The 25728-nt window shown below is 36.6% G+C and overlaps 2 protein-coding genes across 2 annotated transcripts; both read left to right on the top strand.

The window, feature by feature from the left end:
* The first annotated feature begins 3856 nt into the window (after positions 1-3856).
* On the top strand, positions 3857-13607 carry LOC113764868. Its single transcript, XM_027308901.1, has 15 exons — positions 3857-4298; positions 5569-5727; positions 5866-5982; positions 6230-6314; positions 6593-6701; positions 6800-6867; positions 6939-7064; positions 7143-8071; positions 8362-8565; positions 8660-8720; positions 9969-10082; positions 11259-11372; positions 11459-11545; positions 12618-12664; positions 13134-13607. The coding sequence occupies exons 1-14, from the start codon at positions 4153-4155 to the stop codon at positions 12642-12644; spliced, it is 2346 nt and encodes a 781-aa protein (XP_027164702.1). The 5' UTR covers positions 3857-4152; the 3' UTR covers positions 12645-12664; positions 13134-13607.
* Positions 13608-18198: 4591 nt separating this feature from the next.
* LOC113767141 (pyruvate decarboxylase 2-like) lies at positions 18199-21378 on the top strand. Its single transcript, XM_027311319.1, has 6 exons — positions 18199-18738; positions 19689-19852; positions 19947-20597; positions 20675-20792; positions 20880-21068; positions 21208-21378. Exons 1-6 carry the CDS (start codon positions 18199-18201, stop codon positions 21376-21378), a joined length of 1833 nt encoding a protein of 610 aa, XP_027167120.1.
* The last annotated feature ends 4350 nt before the right edge of the window (positions 21379-25728 follow it).

The following is a 25728-nucleotide window of genomic DNA, read 5'->3' as shown; positions in this document are numbered from 1 at the left end:
GATCCAAACACGATCCGTTAATTTCGCGAGTTACCTGATCTAAATAACCTATTTGCTTAACTTTGTTTTTTTTTTTTTTTTTTTGAGCTTCTCACCTTAGTGGTAGTAGGTGGACTTTTCTATAAGAGCAAATTATCTAGATGCCCACCAAACTTTTGGAATTATCGAGTTTTGATCATTGAACTATTAAAAGTTTGATTTTGCCCACTAAACTATCTAAAGTTTAGATTTTGGTTATTTCGTTTGATTTAATCGTTAAACATGACAGATCTGAGTGCTTGCACGATTCACTAGACAAAAGAAAAGGGTATAGTTAACGATTAAATATAATGAAATGACTTGAAATCTAAACTTTAAATAATTTAGTGGTCAAAATCAAAATTTTAATAGTTTAGTGGTCAAAATTCGATGATTCCAAAAGTTCAGTGATCATCCAGATAATTTGCTCTTTCTATAATAAAGTTTCCATAAAATTATAGAAAATTTCACCCTATTCCTAGATTTCATGTATGTTGCTTATAGTACTTTTTTTTGGCTTTTTATGAAAAAAAACATAAATAAAAATACAACTTTGACACTTTCACAAATAAAATCTATCGTTTTCACGTACAATTCATGATTGCATTCTCGTAATACTAGTTGATAGTCTAGATTAGTTTTTTTATTTACTTTATGTCCCCAAGTTATTTATTAAATTATAAAATTACACATTAAATGGTTCAAACAGGTTGACCCGTGATTGAATTGATTTGGATTTGTTTGCTTGGCGAGTTATTTGGGTTAGACCTGATTTTGACCCAAACTCGTGAAGGGTAAACCTATAGGTCGTACCTGTAAATTTCGTGTTAGGTTCGAATTATATTTTTTGATCATGTCGAGAATTGCCGTCCCTAAATGAAAATCATAAGTCAAGAATAAGGATCCACAATAAAAATGGGTTTAAGAACGAGGATGAAGATTAAGACGGCTTTATGAGACGCAATATTCTCTCATTTTCCTTTTATTCGTTATGTCTTCCAGAGGAGGGTTGTTAAATCAGAAGTAATGAGGTGGAAATGATAGTTACGTTCTAGGACATGAAGTAAGAAAATTATTCACCTTTGTCCTATTCCTGTACATTAAATTGGTATCGTTTTCAACAAATTTTATAAGAACTTTTTGACAAAATTAGTAACTTTTAATTAGTCTTTGAGCTAGTTTTTCCATACAAGATCTGCATGATTTCAAAGTACTAATGTAGAGTTGGTGCGGAACATCAAGAGAGGAGAATATGATAGTTGTCAAGTTCCGAGCCCCATCTGGCACTTTGTACTGGGCAGTGGGGAATAATAAAGACCGGCAATTGCGAACTAAAGCATGTCAATTATCTTGAATAGGACCAAGGGCATAAATGGTTATCAGTAAAAATCATTCCGAATGATGTAACATTTTTTGAATAAGGTGTAATTCTACGTAAACTACTTGTAAAATATATCAACAGAGATACAATTATTATATACAGGACCCACATGAACAGTAATAAAAAAAATCACACTTCTATTATAAAAGTGTACAAGAAATTTACATAGACTTACAAAACGTTCAAAAAATATTATATTATGCAGGGACGGTTGCCCCACTTCCTCCTGAATAAGGCCCCGTTGGGATTTTTAGTTTCTGTGGAAAAAATTTGAAATATTCTCCTCGCGTGTTTTTAAATGATTTTTTTTATCTCACATATATTACATCGTTATAATATAATTTTCTACAAAAATTTCAAAAAGTGATCATCCAAATGAGACCTAAGATTATTCAAGCTTTAAAATGCAGAAGGGGAAAGGGGAGGATTTGAGCACCAAACATCCTAGAAGTTGAGCTGAATTTTAGATATTTAAGTTTTAGGTGTAATATAAACGTGTTGATAAGAGCTTGTATATTGCCCTATTTGAACTTAGCTCAAATAATTTTGTATTTGAATTTGAACTCGAATTTGATCAAATACTAAATTAAATGCTGGATATGAACATGGTAGTATCTATTTAAACTCAGGGCCTGTTTGGAAGTGAGTTTTTTGACCAAGTTTTTTACCTACTAGTTTTTAACAACTTTTGCTACAGGAACCCCAAAAAACTTCTTAAAATTTTTTCCCTACACACTTCAAAAATCTAATACACAAAAAATTTTTCAAAAATTTTTCTTCTTTTTCCTCCCTCATCCAACACACCATGCTAGCCACCATCTCCACCACCTGTATCGGCATCGGTCACCTCAAAAAAAATTTTTTGTCCCTCACCCTCACCCCCTCTCCTCTGCAGAAAGAGGAGTAACGCTGTCGTTTATGCCGGAGGTTGGGCCGACTGTCTCTCTTTATTTATTATTTTTTTTTTTTTACAAATCACCCAAAGTGGAGTTAGGGTTGGGGGATCCGTTATTTCCATGGCGGGCATGGAAGGAATTGCAGCGGCGGGAGGAACTGGAATTAGAAGTGGAAGTGGAATAGGGGGGAGGAGGAGGTGTCTCAGTCTCAGAGGGGGGGAGAGGAGAAAAGCAAAAAAAAAAGAACAGAGCCAAGCAGGGGCATGGAGGTCGAATGACTGCGCGCACGTTACGACTGGAGTGCGCTGTGGTCGCGCTGTGGAGAAGGCGCACCAGGAGCTGGGCTAGCTGATGCGCGTGTGGAGGAGGTCGGGGGCGCTGGCGCTCTGGTGCACCTGCGTTTCTGGTCGAAGAGGAGCCGAAGGTGGTGGTCGGCGCTCCAAGAAACAAGGGGAGGGAGAGGGGGAAAGGGGCAGTGGGGGAGGGGGTGGCAGGGCAGAGGAGGTGGCGGGGCAGCGGGGGAAGGGGTGGCGTGCAGAGGGGAGGGGGAAGAGGGGGAGGGGGTGGCGGAGCAGCAGGGGAAGGGGCAGCGGGGAGAGGGGTTGGCATGCAGAAGGGAGGGGGAAAGGCAGAGGAGAGAATCGAAGGGGAAAGGGAGGAGAGGGGTGGCGGGAGGGGGAAGGAACAAGAAGAAGAAGAAGAAGAAGAAGAAGAAAGAGAGGAAAAAAAAGAAAAAGGAAAGAAAGAAAAAGAAAAAGAAAGAGAAAGAAAAAAAGAACTGGGAAAAAAATTTCACCTTACAAAAACTTCTACAAAAAATTTTTCCACCTTTCAAAAATTTCTACAAAATTTTTTCAAAAACTTCTACAGTACACTACAGTAAAGTTTTAGACAAACCCTCAAAAAACTCAGGTTTCAAACAGGCCCTCAAACTCTCGCGCAAACTCGCTCAAGCTCAACTACTCTAGTTCTCGATCAAATTGAGCTCCTTCAGTCAAAGATCGCGCCATCTATTGTATAGTGCGATTTGTATAGTCAAAGATTATTGCAAAGTGTCCTCATGCTTGATTTTGATTTGTTAGTCTCAACAAGTGGGTTTAGACTTGCTCGAAAGAAACTTCAATTCTTTGACAACCTAAAAATTGCAAAATTAGATATTGTACAAATCTTCTCCCCCTCTTACTTCGTGGGAGTAACCCTCTTTCAAATCTCCGGCAACATCATCAAGTATATTTTATTCATCAGATAATACAATAAACCAACTAGACTACTACTTTAGTAGGTTTATAATTTAATTTTTCTTAATAAATGGTTAAAGTACTTCTAATGAAGAAGAAAAATCATAAACAAATCAAGCTAACAAATATATACTCAAAACCTAGTTGTCATAATTTGATCATAATCAATCATCACATTAATCTTAGGTACCGTCCACTTTTTTTTTTTTTTTTTTGGAAGGAAAAACCGTCCACGTTCAAATCCAGTAAAAGGATATTTCCAGCCATTTAACACTAATGTATCCCCAGATCAGCCGATACAAACCCATCCCATCCCTCAATAACTTTTTAACTCAATTCCCAAACACCCCCTAATTTTCCTCACGCTCCGGAGTCCGGACTCATTTAGCTCCATCTCCATCTTCTTCCTCCCCACCCTGTTTTATTTTCTCCCCCCAAAATTTTCTTCCCATTCTACCCTTCTCTTCAGTTCCTCAACCCTCAGCATCCTTCGCCGTGAAATTGAATCAAAATTCTGAGGTCACTTCAGGCAATTCACCAAAGCCCAGCTCTCTATTTAAATTAATCCGCTGAAATTTTTCAGAGCATGCAAAATTTCTTCTGGAGAGGAGAATAAATAATGAGGTCGTCGTCGTCGGCGTTATGGCCGGAGAATTCGAATTCCTATCCAAATACTGCTCCATCGACGTCGTCGTCGATGAATCTGCAACAGCCGCTGCTGCAGGCGGCGGCTTGCGCCACCCATACAGCAAATCCGAAAAGCAGGTTCAGTTCTGAACCCTAATTTCATCTGAATTCTGGTTATTGAGTTAGGTTTTACTGCGTAGATCTGAGTTTTGATCCCTTCTGGAAGTTATTTTCGTGTTTTTAAGCTGAAATTTGAGTTTTTGATGGGTATTATATTGTAATTCGGGGAAATTTTGATGTTTGATCTGAGCTATCGGATTGAATTGTTAGATATTTATGTATTTGTTGCGTGTTTGTTCAAATTGTGGTCCTGATTATTGGAATGCCAATTCAATAACTATCCCAGATGTCAGACTGTATTTTTTTTTTTGGTTTGGTTTTGATGAATTTTAGTTTTGTTTGATAATTCAGATAAATCATATTCTTTGATATTTAATGGAAATGAAGTACGGCACTCGGCAGTGATTTTTTGTGGAAGAAATTTATGACGACGACCTTGTGAATTGAGTTTTATTATATATTTTTTGCTCTTATTTGTTCATGAAAATGTTGATTGTCTGATAGTAATGAATTTTTAGGTCAATCCCTTCACTGCTTATGGTTTTGTATTGGCCTAAGAAGTTTAATTGGAGAACCTTGAAAACAAAAAAAGGAGTAATTTTGATTTCTTGGCTAAAATTCTGTGTGATAGGATATCTGGAATGCTGATATTGTAGTCATGCTGGGAACAAGACACAGAAAATGTTAGACCATTTAGCCTTTAGTGGATTGCTCATGGGCTAACAGTTGTACCATTTTGGTTATTTTGATACATATGGCATACGTTTCTGCATGTTTTACTAATATAGGAGAGAACCTAAACTTGTATTAATTTTTTTATAAAAGCTATACATTTGTCCTAATGGGATGGGGTTCATTTTTTAGTTTGGATTTTGCATTAGTTTTTTCCCCCTGTGATTTAGATTTGTTTTTGATGCACAAATGTGATGCACTGGTTGTCACTGTGTTGGTCTTTTGTGATGAGACATAATGCTGTTTGACGCCAATATCTAAGATGCCTCTTATGGCTTGTGTTTGTTCTGATTTGGTTCAGTTGCCAAATTTATATGGCTCTAGGTTTGTAGACTGATCAGGGCTTTTTTTTGCATATGAGGGACTGCATTTTTAAATTTCGTTGGGGTTCTGAATTTACATCTTCTAAGCTAACAGATTCTTGTAATCTTCTACATATAGATTTCTTTCACAACATTACAAGTAGACTCATTTTGTGGTTATCATAAATCACATTGTTTTGCATTGGCCGTACTGAACTGTTTCTGATTTGGTTATGCTGAACATCATGTACCAGTTGTTATAATGTATTTCGGTTATTAGCTCGGAGAGAGGTTGCCCCTCGAATGAAACATTCTTCAAAGAAGCTTTGGGGAGAGGCTTCTGCACGTCATGTGGATGCTTTTGGTACAAAAAGTGATGCAGAAATTGACGCAAGGCGAGGTCTCATCTCATGGTAAATATCTTACTTCTCTTTTTAATGGTGTCTAATTGAACATGCTTCTTTTGCGGTTACTCTATAACTATATTAAAAGTTTCGAAAGCTGCCACTGTTAGGTTTTTGAAATTTATGTCCTTTCCTTACTGTTTCTAGGGTGGAGGCGGAGTCTTTGCAACATTTAACAGCTGACTATTGTCCTCTTCTGCCTCCCCCAAGGTCAACTATTGCAGCAGCCTTCAGTCCTGATGGGAAAACACTTGCTTCTACGCAGTTAAATCTCTCTTCCTCTTTTGCTCTGTGTGTGGTTGGGTGTGTGCATGTATGTGTGTCTTTGCATGTTCCTGTTTCTGTATGTCTCTTGTATACAGATTCACAATGTGCGTGCCCCTCGCTGCTGCACTCTTGTGAATGTGATGATATGTAGAAGAACAGTCTAAATGCTAATATAGGTTTGTTTTACTTTTCTGTTCTAGAAAGCTCTAATTTGATGGACTTCTTGTTGATTTCTTGCTGGTAGTGGTGACCATACTGTAAAGATAATTGATTGCCAGACTGGGAAATGCTTAAAGGTGCTGAGTGGTCATCGGAGGACACCATGGGTGGTAAGGCTTTCTTTTGGGACAGCTTTCATCTCAGTTAGTGACTGTAGTTGGTAAAGACTACCTGACGAACTTCTAACTAACCTGAGAAAAATATATAGAAGAAAATGTTAATTTGAATGAAGTGAAACACTAATATGTGCATCATTTCAAGAGTTGCCCTTGAATCTTGTGTATGATTTATCTGGATGCATTTTATAGATGATTACCTCTGATTTTGTTGAGTTATCTGCTTTTCTATTTTTACCTGATTATCTGACATGCTGGTGGAACATTTGTAGGTTAGATTCCATCCACTGTATCCTGATCTTCTAGCCAGTGGAAGTTTGGACCATGAAGTTCGATTATGGGATGCAAAAACTGCAGAATGTATAGGATCGCGTGATTTTTGTATGTCTCTTTAATACTACTCTAAGTTTAGGAATTTTTTGCCTGCTTCATATACATATTGCTGGCGTGTGCAATTGCTGAAAATTTTTTCCTTGCAGACCGCCCTATAGCTTCCATTGCTTTCCATGCTCGGGGGGAATTTCTGGCTGTGGCTTCAGGCCACAAGGTTTGTATTCTAAATCAACATATGATTGAGTTAGGTGTTGGATCCTTAGATTGACCTTAATCATCTGGCAGCTTTACATATGGCACTACAATAGGAGGGCAGAGACATCCCCACCAACAATTGTACTTAAGACACGCCGTTCCTTACGGGCTGTGCATTTCCACCCTTATGCTGCTCCATTTCTTCTCACTGCTGAGGTAACATCTTGGAGATTTAGATGCTCTTAATTTAGTTATCTTTTTACTGGAATCAACCCTGGTCTTACTCTTTTCTAGGTTAATGACCTTGATTCAACTGATTCTTCAATGACACTTGCAACTTCCCCTGGTTACTTGCGCTACCCTCCTCCTACCGTTTATTTGGCAGATGCTCATTCAAATTCGCGGTCTAATCTGGCTAATGAGTTGCCTCTTTTATCTTTACCATTCTTGATATGGCCTTTGGTTGGTAGAAGTGATAGCAGATTACCTTTGCAGCAGACTGATACAGATGTGGGTCTTGATAGTGCACAACAAAGAGTGGATCCATCTAACTCTGTGCGACTTCTCACGTATTCAACTCCAACGGGTCAGTACGAAGTTTTGCTGTCTCCTATGGAACCGAATAGTTCGACAGAAGAGCAACAACCTAATTCTTTGATGGGGGAGACAGATAATGCTGTATCCCAGCCCGTGGTGGATGCGATGGAGACTGATATTCAACCTGAGGAAAGAAACAATCATTTTTTCCCTTTCAGTGATCCAGCATACTGGGAACTTCCATTTCTGCAAGGATGGTTGATTGGACAAAGCCAAGCTGGCCTCCGTGCCATGCGTTCACAAAATGGTGGTGGTAATGAGCATATTTCTTCTTTTAATAATATAGAGAATCCTGCTCCATTAAGTTCCTCTATGTCAAATGATGCTGCTCATTCAAGAGTTACTGGAAGATCCGGCTCACGGCACCGCTCCTCACGGCCACGTGTACCTGGAGCTGGATCTGGTGATGGTGCTACTTATAACAGTATTGTACATGATGATGGCAACACTAATCCTATCATAAGCCAGGTTCAGCCTGAGGTAGCCACTTCAATGGCAGCAGCAGCAACTGCTGAGTTACCATGCACCGTGAAACTTCGGATATGGTCTCATGATGTTAAAGATCCTTGTGCACCTCTTGATGCAGAAAGATGTCGCTTAACCATACCCCATGCAGTTCTTTGTAGGTATGTATATCTTCATCCATGTTAACGCATTAGAGAGTTTACTGTTATATCCTAATGCTGCCTAGTTTTACCAAAACAAGAAAATGGAAAAACTGCCTAGTTTCTTTGACAACTGTTTAGCAGAAAGATTAGCATTCTACATATGGAAGTTGCTTCTTGCTGATCTTTAAACTTAGTTATGGTGATAAGATCATGTCTGCATATCCTAGATCTTGACTTTTTTGCTAAAATGTGAAATTATGAGCTATATTTCTCTTGATGCTTAAGCGTCCTTTACATTCTCTTTCCAGTGAAATGGGAGCCCATTTTTCGCCGTGTGGTAGATTTTTAGCAGCCTGTGTCGCTTGTGTCCTACCAAACATGGAAGCTGATCCTGGTTTTCCGGGGCAAGTCCATCATGATGCCACTGGGGTTGCGACATCCCCAACCAGACATCCAATTTCAGCCCACAAAGTAATGTATGAGCTGCGAGTATATTCTCTTGAGGAGGCAACGTAAGTCCTGTACATGGCTCAAAAACCATTCTGTAATTACCCCTATCACATTGGCAAGTAATTTGTCTTACTCGAGCCCTTTTTTTTTTGGTAGATTTGGGATGGTGCTTGCATCACGGGCCATCAGAGCTGCTCATTGTTTAACTTCCATTCAGGTCAGTATTATTGCTGAAATTGTTGGCGCGATATCTCTCCATGGCTTTATGTGATCGTGCAAATACTATTGAATTTTACCTATCTGAAGTTATTTGTTTTGGTATAGTACAACACTGTTAGTTAGAGCAGAATTATCCCCTGAATGAACTAATGTCATGTACGCCAATGTTTGAAATTTTTACAGTGCGTGATCTTACCATCCTATTGTAGTGTGCATCTTCATGGAGTTTAGGAAGAAATGGAAATGGATTAGTAAAACAGCAATTGTTTCCCAGGCTGATTTCTCCATAATTGGATTTTATTGTTGACACAACTAGTTTTGAATATTACTTACAATAAGTTATCAGTATAACATGGTTTCTTTCTTCCTAAATGAAATAGTTCACTGTGTAAATTGAATGCCAAGAAGACTTAGTCTTCCTAGCCCTACCTTTTCCTTCTCCTAAATGGGGGAGGGGGAAGAGGGCGTGGGGTGGGCTTCAAAGGAGAAAAAGAAAAAAAGAAGGAAAGTTGAATCCTACTATCCATTTGCATTGCAGTCCATTGTACTCAGCATTGAGCAGATGGATTGTTCATATGAGCTCAAAGCTGAGTTACAGTTGAATTGGGGTAACATATTAATTTTGAACTGATAAAGTTAAAAGAGAGAGTGATTTATTTTCTGTTTTCCCTGTTAAGAACATAGAGAAGGCAATTGATTAGAGAGCCCAAATGAAAAGAAGAAAAAAATGGCAAAGTTCATTGCTTTCCTACATTCTGCTTTGCCTTGAGTTGAATGTATTCTTAACTGCTTAATTACCAGATTTAAGCCTCTTAACTCTAAGCTGTTGGAAAGGAGATTACGTTGGTTTCCTTTGCACTCTGATAAAACTCACTCAGAAATTTTCTATTAGCACAACTCCTGGGCACATTTTATACTAGGTGGTGAGGAGAATTGCAAGGCCTTTGCCTATGTTTGTGATATGTGGAGTTGCCATCTCGTTCAATGACTTAAACTATCAGATGATAAGAGGTGATCTGTTATGATAAGTCAGCATCATCATTAATCAGTAGTCTGTGATGATTGAGAAGCTATACGTGTCATGGTGGTTAAGTAGTTTATCTAACAAGTTGCTGTTTCATTTATGTGCAAGATACTTTAGTTTGTAAGATTTTACAAGATATGTTTCTTTGTCTGGTTAAATGCAGGAAGAAATGGAATTGCAAGAATTTCCTATTTTAAGATGTTCTATATTTTGTAATTGCAGTTCTCCCCTACGTCTGAGCATCTATTACTTGCTTATGGCCGTCGTCACAGTTCACTTCTCAAAAGTGTTGTGATTGATGGAGAGCTGACTGTACCAATTTATACAATTCTGGAGGTATATTTGATAATTAGACTTATTATACTTGCTTTCTGGCATTGTTTTTTTCAAATTACATTAAGTTCTACTTTGAATGATTCTCTGTTTTTCTGTCATCCCATTTGCTTCTTACCTGACCCATTCTACATGATTGACATTTGCTTGTTAGTGAGTCGTTTGTCAGGGTCTTGAGCTGTACATCCAGATCTTTTATGATTAGGGAAGGACAAATTTCTAATAATTTGGCAGATCCTTGATTTTTCTAATTGATTATCACCTTGCTGGGATGGGGCAAAGGTGGATCCCTTAACAGGCATCAAGCATTCAAAATAAATATCATTGGCTTGGTTTTTTTTTTTTTAATGAATTTGTTATTAGTACCGTCAGTTCTCAACTTAACAGAAAAAGTAAATATGTTGAAAGAAAAGAAAAAAGGATTTGAGATGTTAGTTTTAAAGAGCAAATTATGCAAAGCTTTGGTATCTTCTTTGCATATCATTATTTGCATGATCTCCATGCACAGAATTTGGGTCATAGAACATGTAATGGTTTGAATCCTGCATCAGCTTCATTTTCTCCTAATGAAATGTTAGAGTTGTAATTTGAAGTGAAATGGTTTGCTTGTTTGATTTCTTTGCATCCTAAACTGGAAAGATTCGGATGCAGCTATGTTTCATTGTGGCAATCACCCCCCAGCACCATGAGTCTTGAGAAAATTATAAAGCAAGCTAGAATAAGACTATTAGAAGATACATTATTTCTTGAAAATTTGGAATCAGCGACATGAGACACTTGCAGAAACATAGATTCCACATGCATATATAACAATGGTCATTGTAATAATATGAAAATGGAGTCTTGTGGGCTCTGATAGGAAAAGTTATGGCATGCAAACTGGCTTGCATTCTTTTGCAGTGGCTCAGTGCTGGAGGATGTTGTCAAATTGTATACCATTTTTCACATGCGTTATGTGTTGTTGGCCATCAAATGAAGTTATTATCCTTTGCTTTAACGAAGTTATTATACTTCCCATTTGGAGATCTCTTAAGCATTTTAGATACAAGCTAATTGTAGTCTTTAATAATTTTATAAGATGATGGTTTTTTAGTTTCCATGAGTAGAGGTATGTCCAGGAGCCTTCTAATTCACTGATGCTGTTCATTTGCATCCAAAATTCTGCTTTGTGCTGCCCAGATATACAGAGTTTCTGACATGGAACTTGTAAGAGTTCTTCCCAGTGCTGAGGATGAGGTCAATGTGGCTTGTTTTCATCCTTCAGTTGGTGGCGGTCTTGTGTATGGAACCAAGGTTCGCAGAAACTTGTCATGATTACTTGTATGTTTCAGGTTTCCCATTAAGTTGTCCATGTATTGACTTTCTCCCCAAAATCGCAGGAAGGCAAGCTAAGGATCCTTCAATTCAATAACCCTAATGGTTTAAATCCTGCATCAGCATCTTTTTCTCATGAAAACATGTTAGAGGTATGCATTGGTGTCGTTTCTTTGCTTGATGCGTTTCTTTGCTTGCTACAAGTCTGTTAGAGGTAGTCATTGATGTCAGTTCTTTGCTTGATGTGTTCTTTCAAACACCGTCTTATTTAGTCCTTCTGTACTTTATGTGGAGAGGCTTAAAATTTAATGTGAGAAGTGTTTCAGCACACAATAAAACATTCATCAGATGTATTGCATGTGCTTCAAATTGAAAGATCTTATGTTTTCAGTTCATGCATTTAGTTTTGCGAAGAAAACCATTGCTACATTCAATCTTGGTGGTCAAATTTTCTTTGAAGACAAATGTCTAAAAGAATTTCTTGTATGTAGGTTGAAAGTAATTATACATATATTGGGAGGAAGTCATTTGTTATAGTATGGGAGGCATAGGAGTTGTGATTTATTTGATTAGAATTAAGTAAACAGCTGATGGTGTATTTTGGATTTCTACAAAACTAAATAATGAATCACCCTGACACAGTAATGTTAAAGGATTGAATTTGAAGATTCTCTTTTGTGCTCTAATGTTCCATTTATGTGAAGTTTATTGCACAAAAGTTTTCACAAAAGTTACCCGGAAGCAGGCTCCAGATGAGGTAAGCAAAGATGAATGTAAGATGCAAAGCTTGACGACTTATTAGGATCATATTGTCACACTGCTGGTTGGAAAAGAAAGGGAACAGACCACCTTAACCTCTGTTTACCTGAGATTGAATTGTTACAATGCTGTCATTAAAATGCAGTAACTGGAGTTAAGATGACGCTATATCAAGTGTCTAATCCCCTTCCTCCTGACCCTAGTCATTTCTGCTTAAGATTCTACAAAATTAGGCATTTATGGTTTGGATAGATGAGGTGGTTAATTTGTCAAAAGGAAACATTATTTAGCCTTCAAGTGAGGATGGAACAAAGTTGATTTGGATTGTTCTTCTGTCAGTTAATCAACTTACAACTGTAAAATTGAGGCAATCTGATTAGGTGTTAGTAGCTTCTAATCAGTATAGATTTCAGGTTAAATGGAATGCTAATGCTTACTTGTCATTATCTTGCTTATTAATTGCAGGTCCCCACATATGCTTTAGAAGGCTAATTGCAACCCACATATTAGAGGTACAGGATTGCTAAATCATTTATTGCTTTCACTGTATGTTCTCTATATATAATTTTTTTCCCATTTGATAAGCCTTTTTTAACTGTTTTTTTTATACCTTTTAGGTAGGATGATTGCTTGTGAAAAACAGGTTAACATGATGTTTCATATTTAACTATCTGTATTAGCTTATTAGAGTGTATTGTCTTGTAGTATTAGATTATCAAGCATTAAAAACCAGATTTTAAGCTGTCTGATTAAAGCCATCATTTGTGTCTAGGAGACTAAGAGTTATTTATGTTCTCAATTAAATAATTGGTATGCAGTCCTTTTACCTTTTTTGGTTATTATGAAAAGTGAAGGTATTAAAGGACAAAGAAATAAGAACTTGTATCTTTTGGAAATACCTCTCACTTTTTTGTGCTATGCTTTCTTGAAGTTTTCCTAATTGGTGCAGAGATTTTTTACAGTATCTTCATGTTGTGGCAGGGTTTGACAGTGCCATACAGATTGGAAGTTCATCTTAGATGTGGCAACTCTAAGTTTGATTGTTGATGTCAACATGAGCATTAGGTCGTGTTTGGGTGTTGATTGAAGGCTTCTTTACATGTAGAGTTAGGAATGCAAAAGAAGTTTGTATACTCTCTATCTTCTGTTGTATACATCACTTGGGCTAGAAACACCATTGTGAAAGGAGATTCAACTCCCTCATAGCTAAAATGGGTGCAAGAAATTTCGACAACTGGACTGCTAATGAAGCTTTCAGCGATGTTACCGTGTTCTCTGTTTCGAGAGCAAGAAGATGGAGGTACTGGATCGAGTTTAGCTCCTTGGAACTTTTTAGATGATGGATAGGAAAATTCATGTATCCGGCCCCTCTTGTTGTAGATGGCCTTGGTGTAAATTAGAAAATGAATCATATTGCTCAAGTTTTTATGAAAAAGTAATATGTTTTCTGTTTTTTTCCTTAAAAATATCATAGTGTTTATTTTGGTCTTTCCTTCGGAGTCTCCAGTGTGCCAAATATAAGTTGCCGTTGCCTGTTATAATTCAGAGCAATAGAGCAATACGATGAGAACTAGATATGTTGGACAGTGATGTTACCCGTCCGCCATTCAACAGCGAAATTGAACTACTGGAGCTTCTAACCAAAAGGCAAGATAGTAGAATCGCAGAGACCTGAGCAGATGAGTTATTGAAATCATTTGGCGTCTGATTTAATTTAAGGTTCTGTCTAATAGGTGTTCATTAGGCACTTGTTAAAGGTATATTTTAGGAATTATATTTCTGAAAATGTAAGATTAATTAACGAAAGAGATGCAATCGAATTTGAGAAAGTTTAAATGGTCACCCCTTAGGTGTCATACTAAAGAAATTGAGCAGTCAAGAGGTGCAACTAAATTCGAGAAGTGCAAATGCTGAAGACCCTCAACAAGCTGACGGTCGACGAGATGTTGGTTCAAGAGGCTGAGGTGGTGACACAAAGAGGCGTAATCTTTAACGAGGCATGTTGAGTGGTGGAACTTGGAAGTGAGGAATGTAGAAAATGTCAAGTATGAACCCAGTGATTCATATGATAAATTTGAGTTGGAGCTCATAGAGGTTCCAAAGGAAATTAACAATCTCCAAAGAATAAGTACGCGCGTTAAGACTAAAGACAAATACTTGAATGGATTCGGTCCACCAACAAGCCTGCGGACCATGTGGCCATATATATCACCACGTCATTTCTTTATTGAAGATTGTAAAGCAAAAGAGCGACCTGACTTATTTATATCTATAGGATTTATTTTCAGATAGTGGAACGAGTCTATGCAATAATTGATGACCGGGTGATTGGGTGGTACTTGGTTCAAATCCCTGATTAGTTTCCATGGCTATGGTGTATAGAGTTTGTGTTGGTCTCTATTTTCATATGGGTATAGGTCTATCATCAATAAGAAAAGGAGGAATGTTGAGGGAAATGAATGACTTGAGCTAGCACTTCATTTTCAGGATTGCTTATGTGTTTACATGACTTTGGGAGCTAAAATTTGTTGATTTTGACAACTATGGAGGTTGGAAGATGACTTAACATGGAAATGGGACCTGAATATCGAATTTGGAACTTGTTTTTGTCTTGAAAACTTGTTGAAAATTCATGGCTAGATTGCTCAAAAATACTGGCGGATTCAATTTTCTGTGTAGACATACTTCAGTGTTTTGGCATAACTTGACGTAGAAACCTCAAGTTTTCATATTAAATGTTGGCGGTTAACAAGTTTATCAAGCTCACTTATCAAGCACAAACAGGTTTAACAAGTTTTCAAATTAGATTTTTGTTTAACAAGTGAGGTTACCTTTCAAAAGGTGTCCCAGTCTGAAAACTTAGGCTGTTGAACTCTTTGGTGCCCTTCCTTTTCAGAAACCTCAAGTTTTACATCCTTAAGATCCTGTTGCCAAAACTATTTGCTGCAAATTGCTATGCTTGTGATCTCTTCTAAGCGTTGGCATCTCAAGTAGCACATTCACCCCGTCATTGTACTCAAAGGTCAAAAACCCACATCAAGCCCAAAAGAATTCGTCCAGAACTATGGTTTTTGGAGGACAAGTCCAAAAGATACCACAAAAACATGCAGCATTTAGACAATCCCTATCACCAAATCCTATAGACAATTTTTGAACTTGAGGCAGCGGCAATGAGGCGATGTTTCTCATGTCATTGAAACCCTCGACAGTTGGGGGTAAAGAAAATCTGGAATGAAACTTTGAGATTGATTTAACATTGTCAAAAGTTCTTCAATCTGGGAAAGAAAGAGGTGTCCAAAACATTTAACTTCATAAATATAACTCAATGTCAGAAACCTTAGGGTAGGAGCAAGCTGTAAAAGAGATTGGGGGAATGAAGTATCCTCTCAATTCAAAATCGAACAATGCTCAAGGACCTCTTTCAGTTCTCTCTTTGAATCCAAATGTATGTGTTTAATCGAGTGACTCGAAATCTTGATAATTTGCAAATGGAGTCAATCTTGGATTGTCAGCGCTGCAAGGTGTGGGAAACTTTCTGCAACGCCTAAGAAAAACTCATCAGTGATGGCAATGTCATCCAAGGTTAACCTCAGATTTTCACATATATGCATGTGAGGCCTGCAAGGGAATGATTCTGAATCTAATTCAAAAGAAACTTCTGTTATACAATTATGAATTATTACAGTAAAAGGGTTCAAGACCTGGTGCTTCGACTTCAACATAACCATTTCCCTGTATAACAATACTACATTGCTTAAGTTTTAGAAGCTTGCTGACCTTTACGTTCACAAGATCTCTACTGGAATAAATATTCAAGATTTCAATCAATGGGCAGCTCGACATTATGTTTTGAAGCATCTCTTTGCCTAAATCCACGCTAAGATACGGCTTTTTGAGATGATGACGCCATGATTACTTGGGGCTTTAACTGGAATTGGCCCATAAGACACAATTTGACAAGTAATTTCGCTTCAAAAATTGTTTTGAGGCAACGTAGAGTTACAAGGGTGTATAAAAATTCAAGGTTTCTGATCCCACCGTTGTCCACAGCATTTTGGAGCCATGTATTGACATGATCAGGCGTGAGCGCGGGGAACTCAAAACGTTCTACTGCAATCTTCAAAGAATCAATACAACTTAATTGGGTAGTCAGCCATGTGCTCAACCATGCCTTAGACAATACACTCATTTTTGCTGGTTCTTTGGGTTTGAGGAAAGAAGGTGCGTGATGCCAGTGATGTGTTCTGGCAGCTTGGACATGCCCATCATCTCCAAGACTTCCACTGTCGGCCATGGAGACAAACCCCCCAAGCTTCTAAATTTAAGACTACTAGAAGACATTGAAAGCCAACCTTTTGTTTTCTTATTAATCGTGATTTTCTTCTAAACCAACATGTATATAAAATATAGTTAGCTTTAAGAATATAATAATTAGAGATAATTTTAACACATACAATAATTGGAGACGGAGAAAATGATTGGTGAACATAGTTGTAAATGGGCATTTTTAAATTTTAATTACCAACATTTTTAAGATATAATTTCTTGAAACTTTTCATTTTTCTTATTAGTGTCATGACTGAAATGCAACGATTCTAATTAAAAGACAAGAGGGTAATTTAGACACAGTAAAAATTGAGATCAAAATGGTTGAGTATTCATACAGTACAAAAAGTGCATATGGCATTCAATGTTTGATATATTAAGAACATGACAGTCATTTTTTTTTCTTACACTGAACTTCTTATAAAATAATTTCAAATGTCTTCTAAAATATTTTGCTTTTCCTAAGAAGTAGGAAGAAATTTTCTAATATTCCAAACACTCATAATATAGGTAACTAATTAGAGGAAGCTATTAAGAAAACCAAGCAAAACTGGAAACTAACAGTTAGATGTGGATAGGAATTATAATAATCTAGTCCCAAAAACTTTTTTCGACCCTTAAAGCATTTCATGACATTCTTCCAGAAACAACAAAAAAAATCAAATTTGAAGATCATTAACATCCATCTCAATCATGCCCACATCACAAAAAAGTTTAAACTGAAATACCACTATCAATCATTAACACCAATTGAAAGAGCACTATCAATCATTTACACCAAACATTAATAGCCAAAAATCACTTACACCAATCCTTAATAGTAAAAAAATATCCACTAAAATTGAAAATACAATCTTAAAATCACATGAAGGTAAACAACAAATCAATCACAAAAAGTGAAAATTTAATTCATAATATACAACATAAAATGATTGGTGAATATAGTTGTAATTGGGCATTTTTTAATTTTAAATACCAATATTTTTGAGATATAATTTATTGAAACTTTTCATTTTTTTAATTACTATCATGATTGAAATGCAATAACTCTAATTAAAAGACACGAGGGTAATTGAGACATAACAAAAACTAAGATCAAAATATGCTTACACTTATAATCCCTATTATCAAGACTCATCATACTTTTTATATAGTAATAATAATAATAATAATAATAATGACTAGTTGTAATTTGTAACAATGACTTACAATTGTCATAGCAGCCAGATTTTGTGTAATAGTAGAAAAGGACTCATGATGAAAACAGACGTGTCACCAAAAATGTGTCATAAAAGGGTGAAGGGCAGGAACGGTTACACTGGCAATGGTTCTTGAACAGTGTAATTATAACTCATTGTTAACTGCTTGTACATCTTTGTAATAAAGAGCTAGTATTCAAGTTGGCTCATATATGTTAATTGATTTAGAGTTATGTATGGGATGTTTTTTGGACCTTACAATTTTAATTTTTACATTATTAGCGAAATTTGATCCGTGAAATTTTCTAAACGGTTGTCACAACAGTCCGTGCCCCTTGTCCATCCTAAAAACCCTTGACTAACTCTCTCCCCCCCCAATAAATATTCCTCCTCCACCGACCATCACCAATTTTCTTCCTCACCTTGGTTCATATTTTTTTCTCTCACGATTCATCGTCAACTTACAAGTAGTAATTAAGCAGTAAACCTCTTTCCCCCGCCTAAACCACATTTCTTTAAACATGGACAGCATTTTGAGTCCCATAGATTCATGCAAACCAGCTGAAAACAAAAACGTGGGCTGTCCCGCCACCAATGGCAATGTTTCCGCCGTCGAAGGCTCCTCCAGTTCTCATCCTCCTTCCATGATAGTCGGGCCTGAAGCCACCCTGGGCCGCCACATCGCTCACAGGCTGGTTGAGATTGGCGTGAACGACGTATTCTCCGTGCCTGGCGACTTTAACCTCACCCTTCTCGACCACTTAATTGCTGAACCAGGGCTCAACAATATCGGATGCTGTAATGAGCTGAATGCGGGCTATGCTGCTGATGGCTATGCCAGGGCTCGCGGGGTAGGTGCATGCGTCGTTACCTTCACTGTGGGTGGACTCAGTGTGCTTAATGCTATTGCCGGGGCTTACAGTGAGAATCTTCCAGTGATTTGTATCGTTGGAGGGCCTAACACGAATGATTATGGGACTAATAGGATTCTTCATCATACTATTGGCCTTCCTGATTTTAGCCAGGAATTGAGATGTTTCCAGACCGTCACTTGCTATCAGGTAATTAAGGATTCTTACACTTGCTCTTTGATGTGCAGTTCTATTCATACACAAATTTTTTTTTTCTGAATTTGGATTCTAGATTCATTTTCCATCAATTTTTTATTTGTCAATTTATTTGTTTTTTCTGAATTTGGATTTTTTCGTCCAAGTTTTTATTTATCAATATGCAGTGGAAGGTAATATTTAAAAAATCTTCCTTGCTTTGCATATAACTAATTTGGTTTCTTATGCCATAAATTTGCACTGCAGACAAATTCTATACTTGAAAATGTACATTGCAGATTAAAAAAGAATCTGAGAAATCCTCAAATGTAATTTCCACACTTTTGCGTTCATCCATAGCCATTGTGGTACCTACTATTTTGAGAAAAATGTCTACAAAGTAGGAACTTCTATTTTTTGAGTCCCCAGTTACAAGCAATTTAATCTCAGAACTTCCTACTTTCTAAATCTGCATGAACTATTGTTTATCCAAGGACTTAATCGTTTGAAGTGCTCAAATTACAAATTTCGTGCAAACTCTCACTCCCATCCATAGGAACTTTTCATTGTTTATAGTGGCTGGTATTTCAATTATTTTTTTCCTGCAAATGGCTGACAATACCTTTTTGCGTTTCAAGCTCCATTCCTTAGTCTTTGCACTTGTCCATTTATGATTAGTATTCTTGTTAATGGACTACTATTACTGAATTTTACCGGATGATGCTTAAAAACTAAACATCATTTAGCTCAACATACACAATTTGATCAGATCTGCACTATACAAATAACCCCTACCATTGACCCGACTAAGACAGACATATTGATTTAAATCAGGTGGATGTCAAATCCTCCACAATTGTCACCATTGCATGTTTTGGAGTTTTTGATTGCTGCTCTTTGTCCTGAAGGCTTGAGAATGGCCGTGATTTTTTTCCTTTTTGTTGGGGGTGAATTTTCTGTGCTAGGCCGTGGTTAATAACTTAGAAGATGCACATGAACAAATTGATAGAGCCATCTCCACCGCTCTGAAAGAAAGCAAGCCAGTCTACATTAGCATCAGTTGCAACTTGGCAGGCATCCCTCATCCAACTTTCGACAGAGAGCCCATTCCATTTTCAATCTCACCAAGGTACATTAAATTGATTATAAGCTTAAATGCTTGTTAGATTCATTCTTGGATTATAGGAAATCAACTGATGCCTGAGACTATTACATGGATTCAGATTGAGTAATGAGAGGGGACTCCAGGCTGCAGTAGAAGCAGCAGCAGCCTTCTTGAACAAAGCAGTGAAGCCAGTCATGGTTGGAGGCCCAAAGCTGAGAGTTGCAAAAGCTTGTGATGCATTCGTTGAATTGGCTGACGCCTGTGGTTACGCAGTTTCCGTGATGCCATCAGCGAAGGGCCTAGTGCCAGAGCACCACCCTCACTTTATTGGCACTTATTGGGGTGCAGTTAGCACGGCCTTTTGCTCTGAGATTGTGGAATCTGCTGATGCTTATATATTCGTCGGTCCAATCTTCAATGACTACAGTTCAGTTGGATATTCACTCTTGCTCAAGAAGGAAAAAGCCATCATTGTGCAGCCCGATCGCGTTGTCATTGGCAACGGACCTGCTTTTGGATGCGTGCTCATGAAAGATTTCCTTCACGAATTGGCCAAAAAGATCAAGAAGAATAACACTGCCCATGAAAATTATCGACGGATCTTTGTCCCTGAAGGGCTTCCCCTGAAAAGTGAGCCTACTGAGCCATTAAGGGTCAATGTACTATTCCAGCACATCCAGAAGATGCTTTCTAGCCAAACAGCTGTGATTGCTGAGACAGGTGATTCCTGGTTCAACTGCCAGAAGCTCAAATTACCAGAAGGATGTGGGTAGGTATCAATGTCATTTAGTGCTTTTCATCCCTTTTCTTTCTATAAAAATTAACGAGCAAAAATTGGTGCTGCAGATATGAGTTTCAAATGCAATATGGCTCCATTGGGTGGTCCGTTGGTGCGACGCTAGGCTATGCTCAATCCGTACCTGAAAAGCGGGTGATTGCTTGCATTGGTGATGGGAGCTTTCAGGTGAGAAACAATGACATTTAATCGGGGAAATCTCATTGATCTTTAAGAGCATGAGGTTTCGGGGCTAATAAAATTTTTGGGTTGCAGGTGACTGCCCAAGATGTGAGTACAATGATTCGTTCCAACCAAAAGACTATCATCTTCTTGATTAACAACGGAGGATACACCATAGAGGTTGAAATTCATGATGGTCCATACAATGTGATTAAGAACTGGAACTACACTGGATTAGTGGATGCACTTTGCAATGGTGAAGGCAATTGCTGGACCACAAAGGTAATTCCTGCTTTTGTGCTAACCCCCCCCCCCCCCCCCCCCCAAAACACCAAAAGGAGAGGGGAGTAATATATTAATGACTGCAATATATTAATATTCTGTTGCGACGGATTATTATTATGGTGATACAAATTTTCAGGTCCGCTGTGAAGAGGAACTAATTAACGCAATTGAAACAGCAACCGGGGAGAAGAAAGACTGTTTGTGCTTCATTGAAGTGATCGTTCACAAAGATGACACAAGCAAAGAGTTGCTCGAATGGGGATCCAGAGTTTCATCTGCCAATAGCCGCCCACCAAATCCTCAGTGAAGAGTGGAAACTACTTCCAATCCAAGTTAAATGGATGGGTTTATATCACTAATTTCTTGAATTTGGATATGACTTGCGCTGGAATAAATGGTGCTTTTACCAAATATATGTAATGGAGTTCAACTTTGCTTAATTATCTTTATTGGAGTGTTGGCTGCAAGTCACTAATTCAAATGTGAATTTGAGAACTGCGTGCTTTTCTCAGACTACTGCTACTTCTTCTTTTTCTGTTCCAGACTTCATTATGCATAATCTTGTATATCTTATCAGTGCAAGTGCCCATGTTTGCTTCCATAAAGCAAATCAAACCCTGAAATGGGTAAGATATGCATGGTGAAAGTTATTTTACCATTTGGTTGACCCATAGAAAGGCATTAGCTCGCTAAAGACTCCAAAAATAGTCAGGGCAAATATGAGAAAAAAATTTATATATATATATATATATATATATATATATATATATATATACTAGTAATGGAGCACGTGCTTTGCACGTGAACATGATGCTTTTATATTTTTTTCCTTTTAAACTTTTAGAAAATCAATTATTTTGAAGGAATAAATATAATTGAGGAAAAAATGTGATATTTAATATTTATATTAGTTTACATTTTTTTGAACTTAGTTTGCCCTAACCAATACAATTGTTCAAGCAATAAATCATTCTTTGTTCCAAGAGCACTTTTATTTTGTAACAACATTGACATTTTTTGTTTTATTTTTGTCTTTTGGTTAAATTCAGATGATCTAAATGCTTTTTTTATGCCATTTGAGTTTAAATTTTAAATTTTTTGAATAATTTATTGCTTCCCTTTAAGTCATTCTATGAATTGTTTATTAGTTTCAGTAAGATTTTCTAATTATTATTATTTTTTTGCTAACAGTGGATTGTAAAATGATCTATAATGCTATTGTAATTATAATAGTATATAAACATATTGAAATTCCATAATTTGAATTTAAATAGCTTAACTTTGAAGAAAAATATTTTGATTTGATGAAATTTATTGTATTTCTCACTGATGACATGCTTTATGATTATAAAGTTTATATGATTAAAATTTGTCGGACTTTAAGATTATTTGTTATGTAATAGTCAAACTGAACATGGATATATTTTTATTCACTTGTAAAGTTCACCTTGAAATTGATATTTATAAAAAAATATTTTTTTGGCTTAATTCAACATAACTCAAAGGGATGTTTCACCTTTGTAATTATTATTATGATTGCCATTGATGGATATAATATGCATTAATTGTAGTTTAATATTGTTAGTTGTTACAAGAATATGATTGATAAAGTTCATTAAATTTAATCTTTATTGCAATTTAAATAAATAAATTCCTAATATAAAACTCTTTGCCTACCTTGGTACTCTATTTCCTATTATATTTTAAATTAAAGTTTTTTTTTACTCAAAACTGATAAACGCATATTAAAATGGTGCTCTTAAGGCTTAATTTAGTTGCATCCAAAAAATAAAAAGACTTGTGGTACTTTTTAAGAGACTCATAGTACCAATTTATTATGTTTTGTTTCATGTTTGAAGTACTCTCTAAACTTGGATTTTGAAAAAAAAAAATTTGTTCTTCTTTCTTTGGTAAATTAAAAAGTAAGGAACCTTTCATTTTTGTAACTGTTAGCATGTTTGATATTATTTATTAACGATAAAATGCAGCACAATTTGTCCATTTATTAGAGAGGAATGTAATTTTGGCATCACAAAAACTAATATAATTTTTTATTACACTATTAACCACTAAGATTCACCATATTATTTTATAATTCATAAATAAAATTTGTCCTTCTTTTTTCGATTTAATTCACTATAACTCAAGGGAATGTTTTTCATTCTTGTAATTGTTGGCATAATTGATATTAATATTGATGAAATGCAATGAATTTGTTGTTCTTTTTTTGGTTTAATTCACCAAAATCACCACAATTCAAGAAATGTTTATTTGTAACTATTAGCATAAATCTTATTAATTATTAAGAAAATGCAATGTAATCTTGTCTATTTATTAGTGTCAAGGGCAATATTGGTATCATAAAAACTAAGATCGATTTTTCCTTACACTCGCAATAAAGACTCATCATGCTTTTTATATAGTAATAATAGCTAATAGATAGATAGATAATAGATAATAGATATATTATTCGTTGGGCCATTGTGTGTGTGTGTCAAATTGGCTTTATGTTATTCTTACTCCATGATCGCCCATCACTTTTCACCTACCAAGTGAAATTGGGAGAGATGGGCACAGAAACAATTGAATGGTGCATCAATATGAAGCCGAACTCTTGTTCCGAAAAGGAAAACGACAAATGCGAGACCTACACACATATAATCGGCCAAATTTAATTTTTCATGTTTAAATTAAATGTCACTCATTAATCTTCTCTCTTGGCTTTTCTTTTGATAGTCTTGTTTTAGTTGTAATTGAAATTTAATTGACCAATGGAACAGTTAAGAGTTCAAAATTTTTTCACAGGATGAATCTGAAGTGAGTCAGGTGGTGACTGAAAGTGATGAAGGACCTTATCAGGAAGCAGCGTGAGTGGAGAGAAATGGGGAGTGTCTGATTTTGCATTTCAAGTGTCCCTCTGGCAAAGGCTACAAATTGTTACTACAAATTTGACTGCTTTCTGAGCCAGGGATTCACTGCCTTAAAAGGATCAAGACACCAATTCTGTGAAAGATATCAGTGATTTCCACTTCTGAACGTCTATCAAGGATTAATTTGCTTGGATTGGTCCATTAATTTGTTCTCCATCTATTGCAGAACTGTCATTCGCTGGTATCCAATTAGGATCCAGTTCCTCCATGGTGATCCAAGCATTAGGATCGTCTTCAACTGGTAAAACATTGAAATTAGAAGGGTCATACACAATATCTCCAAGGGCTGCATCAACAATAGCTCCACTGCTGCCGGCAATATCTGGCTCCTCGTTGTTCATGTTTGATGCTGCAGGTGGAGTACTGGTACTTAGTACCATACTAGTAATCCAATCAGAGCAATCGTTAGCACTAGAGTCTGATATCATCAATTCCTGGACGTCAGGCGAATCAGTAGGGTTAGTTCTCAAATTCTTAGTGCGTCCAAATTGATCAATGTCCAATTTTCTCTTTGCTGATTTAGTCAACCCCTGATCATTGGATTCGACAATGCCATATCTTGATCTTGATACTAGTTTTCCTCCTTTAGAGCTTTTGGAGTCATCTCTATTTATCCAACAAAGTACTAAAGAAGTATCTAATTCGTTGTTTAGCCCTTCCAAACAATCACCATCAATATAGTACTCGTACATAGTCCACTGGCCCTGAGTCTCCTCTTTTGACTTAAACGTAAACGTCCTCTTCTTGCCAATTAGCTCCCCAGTGCCCGTCTTCTTGATAGGTTCTGCGGCTGTATTGCCATGCCATTGCCCACAACCAGCTGTCCTGTTCTTATTCTTGTCTCCCTTCTTCTTACCAACGCTGGATAGCCTCGTAAACACGTAAAGTACTTTCTGATCACTAAAGACTTTGCCCAAAGGATCCACTCCTGTCTGCCAAGGATCATTGTTGCAGAACAGATCCCATGGCGTCCCTTTCTCACCGTAGATATTTCTTTCGATCATGACCCTTTTCCATTCCAAACGCAATAGCTGATTCTTTACCATAGGTAGTACGTGATCAACTCTTCATCGGTAAGACAGAACCGAATTCCTAACCCGAAACTGGCCATCCTATTGCTTTCTTAATGTTTCTCGGAATCGAAAGTTATGAAATTGGAGGCATGGCGCAATGTATATATAGAGGAGTGGGGAGGGGCGTAAAAGTTTAGAAGTTGCCTAATATTGGTTATCCTACTAGATTTGGAATTTGCTCACACTCAAATTCCTAAACATCGTCGCGCCTTGCATAACCAAGTTGACTTTATTATTATTACTACTAGACATAGTATATATATAAAAAAAAGATCCAATCACTTAAGAATTCCACATGCCCTTGAAATCTATTGTAGAATTTAAAATAAAATTATTTCATGTGAAAAAATCATAAAACAATTACATAAAATGTAATTTTAACAAAAAAAAATTTATTTAAATATTTAAAATTTCACAACATGAGAGATATCTTACAACATTTGCATTTTATCTCCATTTATTAATGTTCATAATTTGAGAATGAACAGTTTTAACAATAGAAAAGTTTTCAAATTTAGTTGGTGTAATATTTTTTTAATAGAAGTGAAATATTTTGGAAACCTAGTTCTTGATTTTTCCCAAAAAAAAAAAAAAAGTATCGCAAGACATGGGTGATATGAAAAGCTTGGGCAAGGAGAAAAAAGAATAGAGAAA

This window comes from Coffea eugenioides, chromosome 3 (genome assembly GCF_003713205.1).
Source record: "Coffea eugenioides isolate CCC68of chromosome 3, Ceug_1.0, whole genome shotgun sequence".
Lineage (NCBI taxonomy): Eukaryota > Viridiplantae > Streptophyta > Magnoliopsida > Gentianales > Rubiaceae > Coffea > Coffea eugenioides.
Note: the sequence above shows the minus strand (reverse complement) of the source record. Positions and strands in the feature narration are given on the sequence as shown.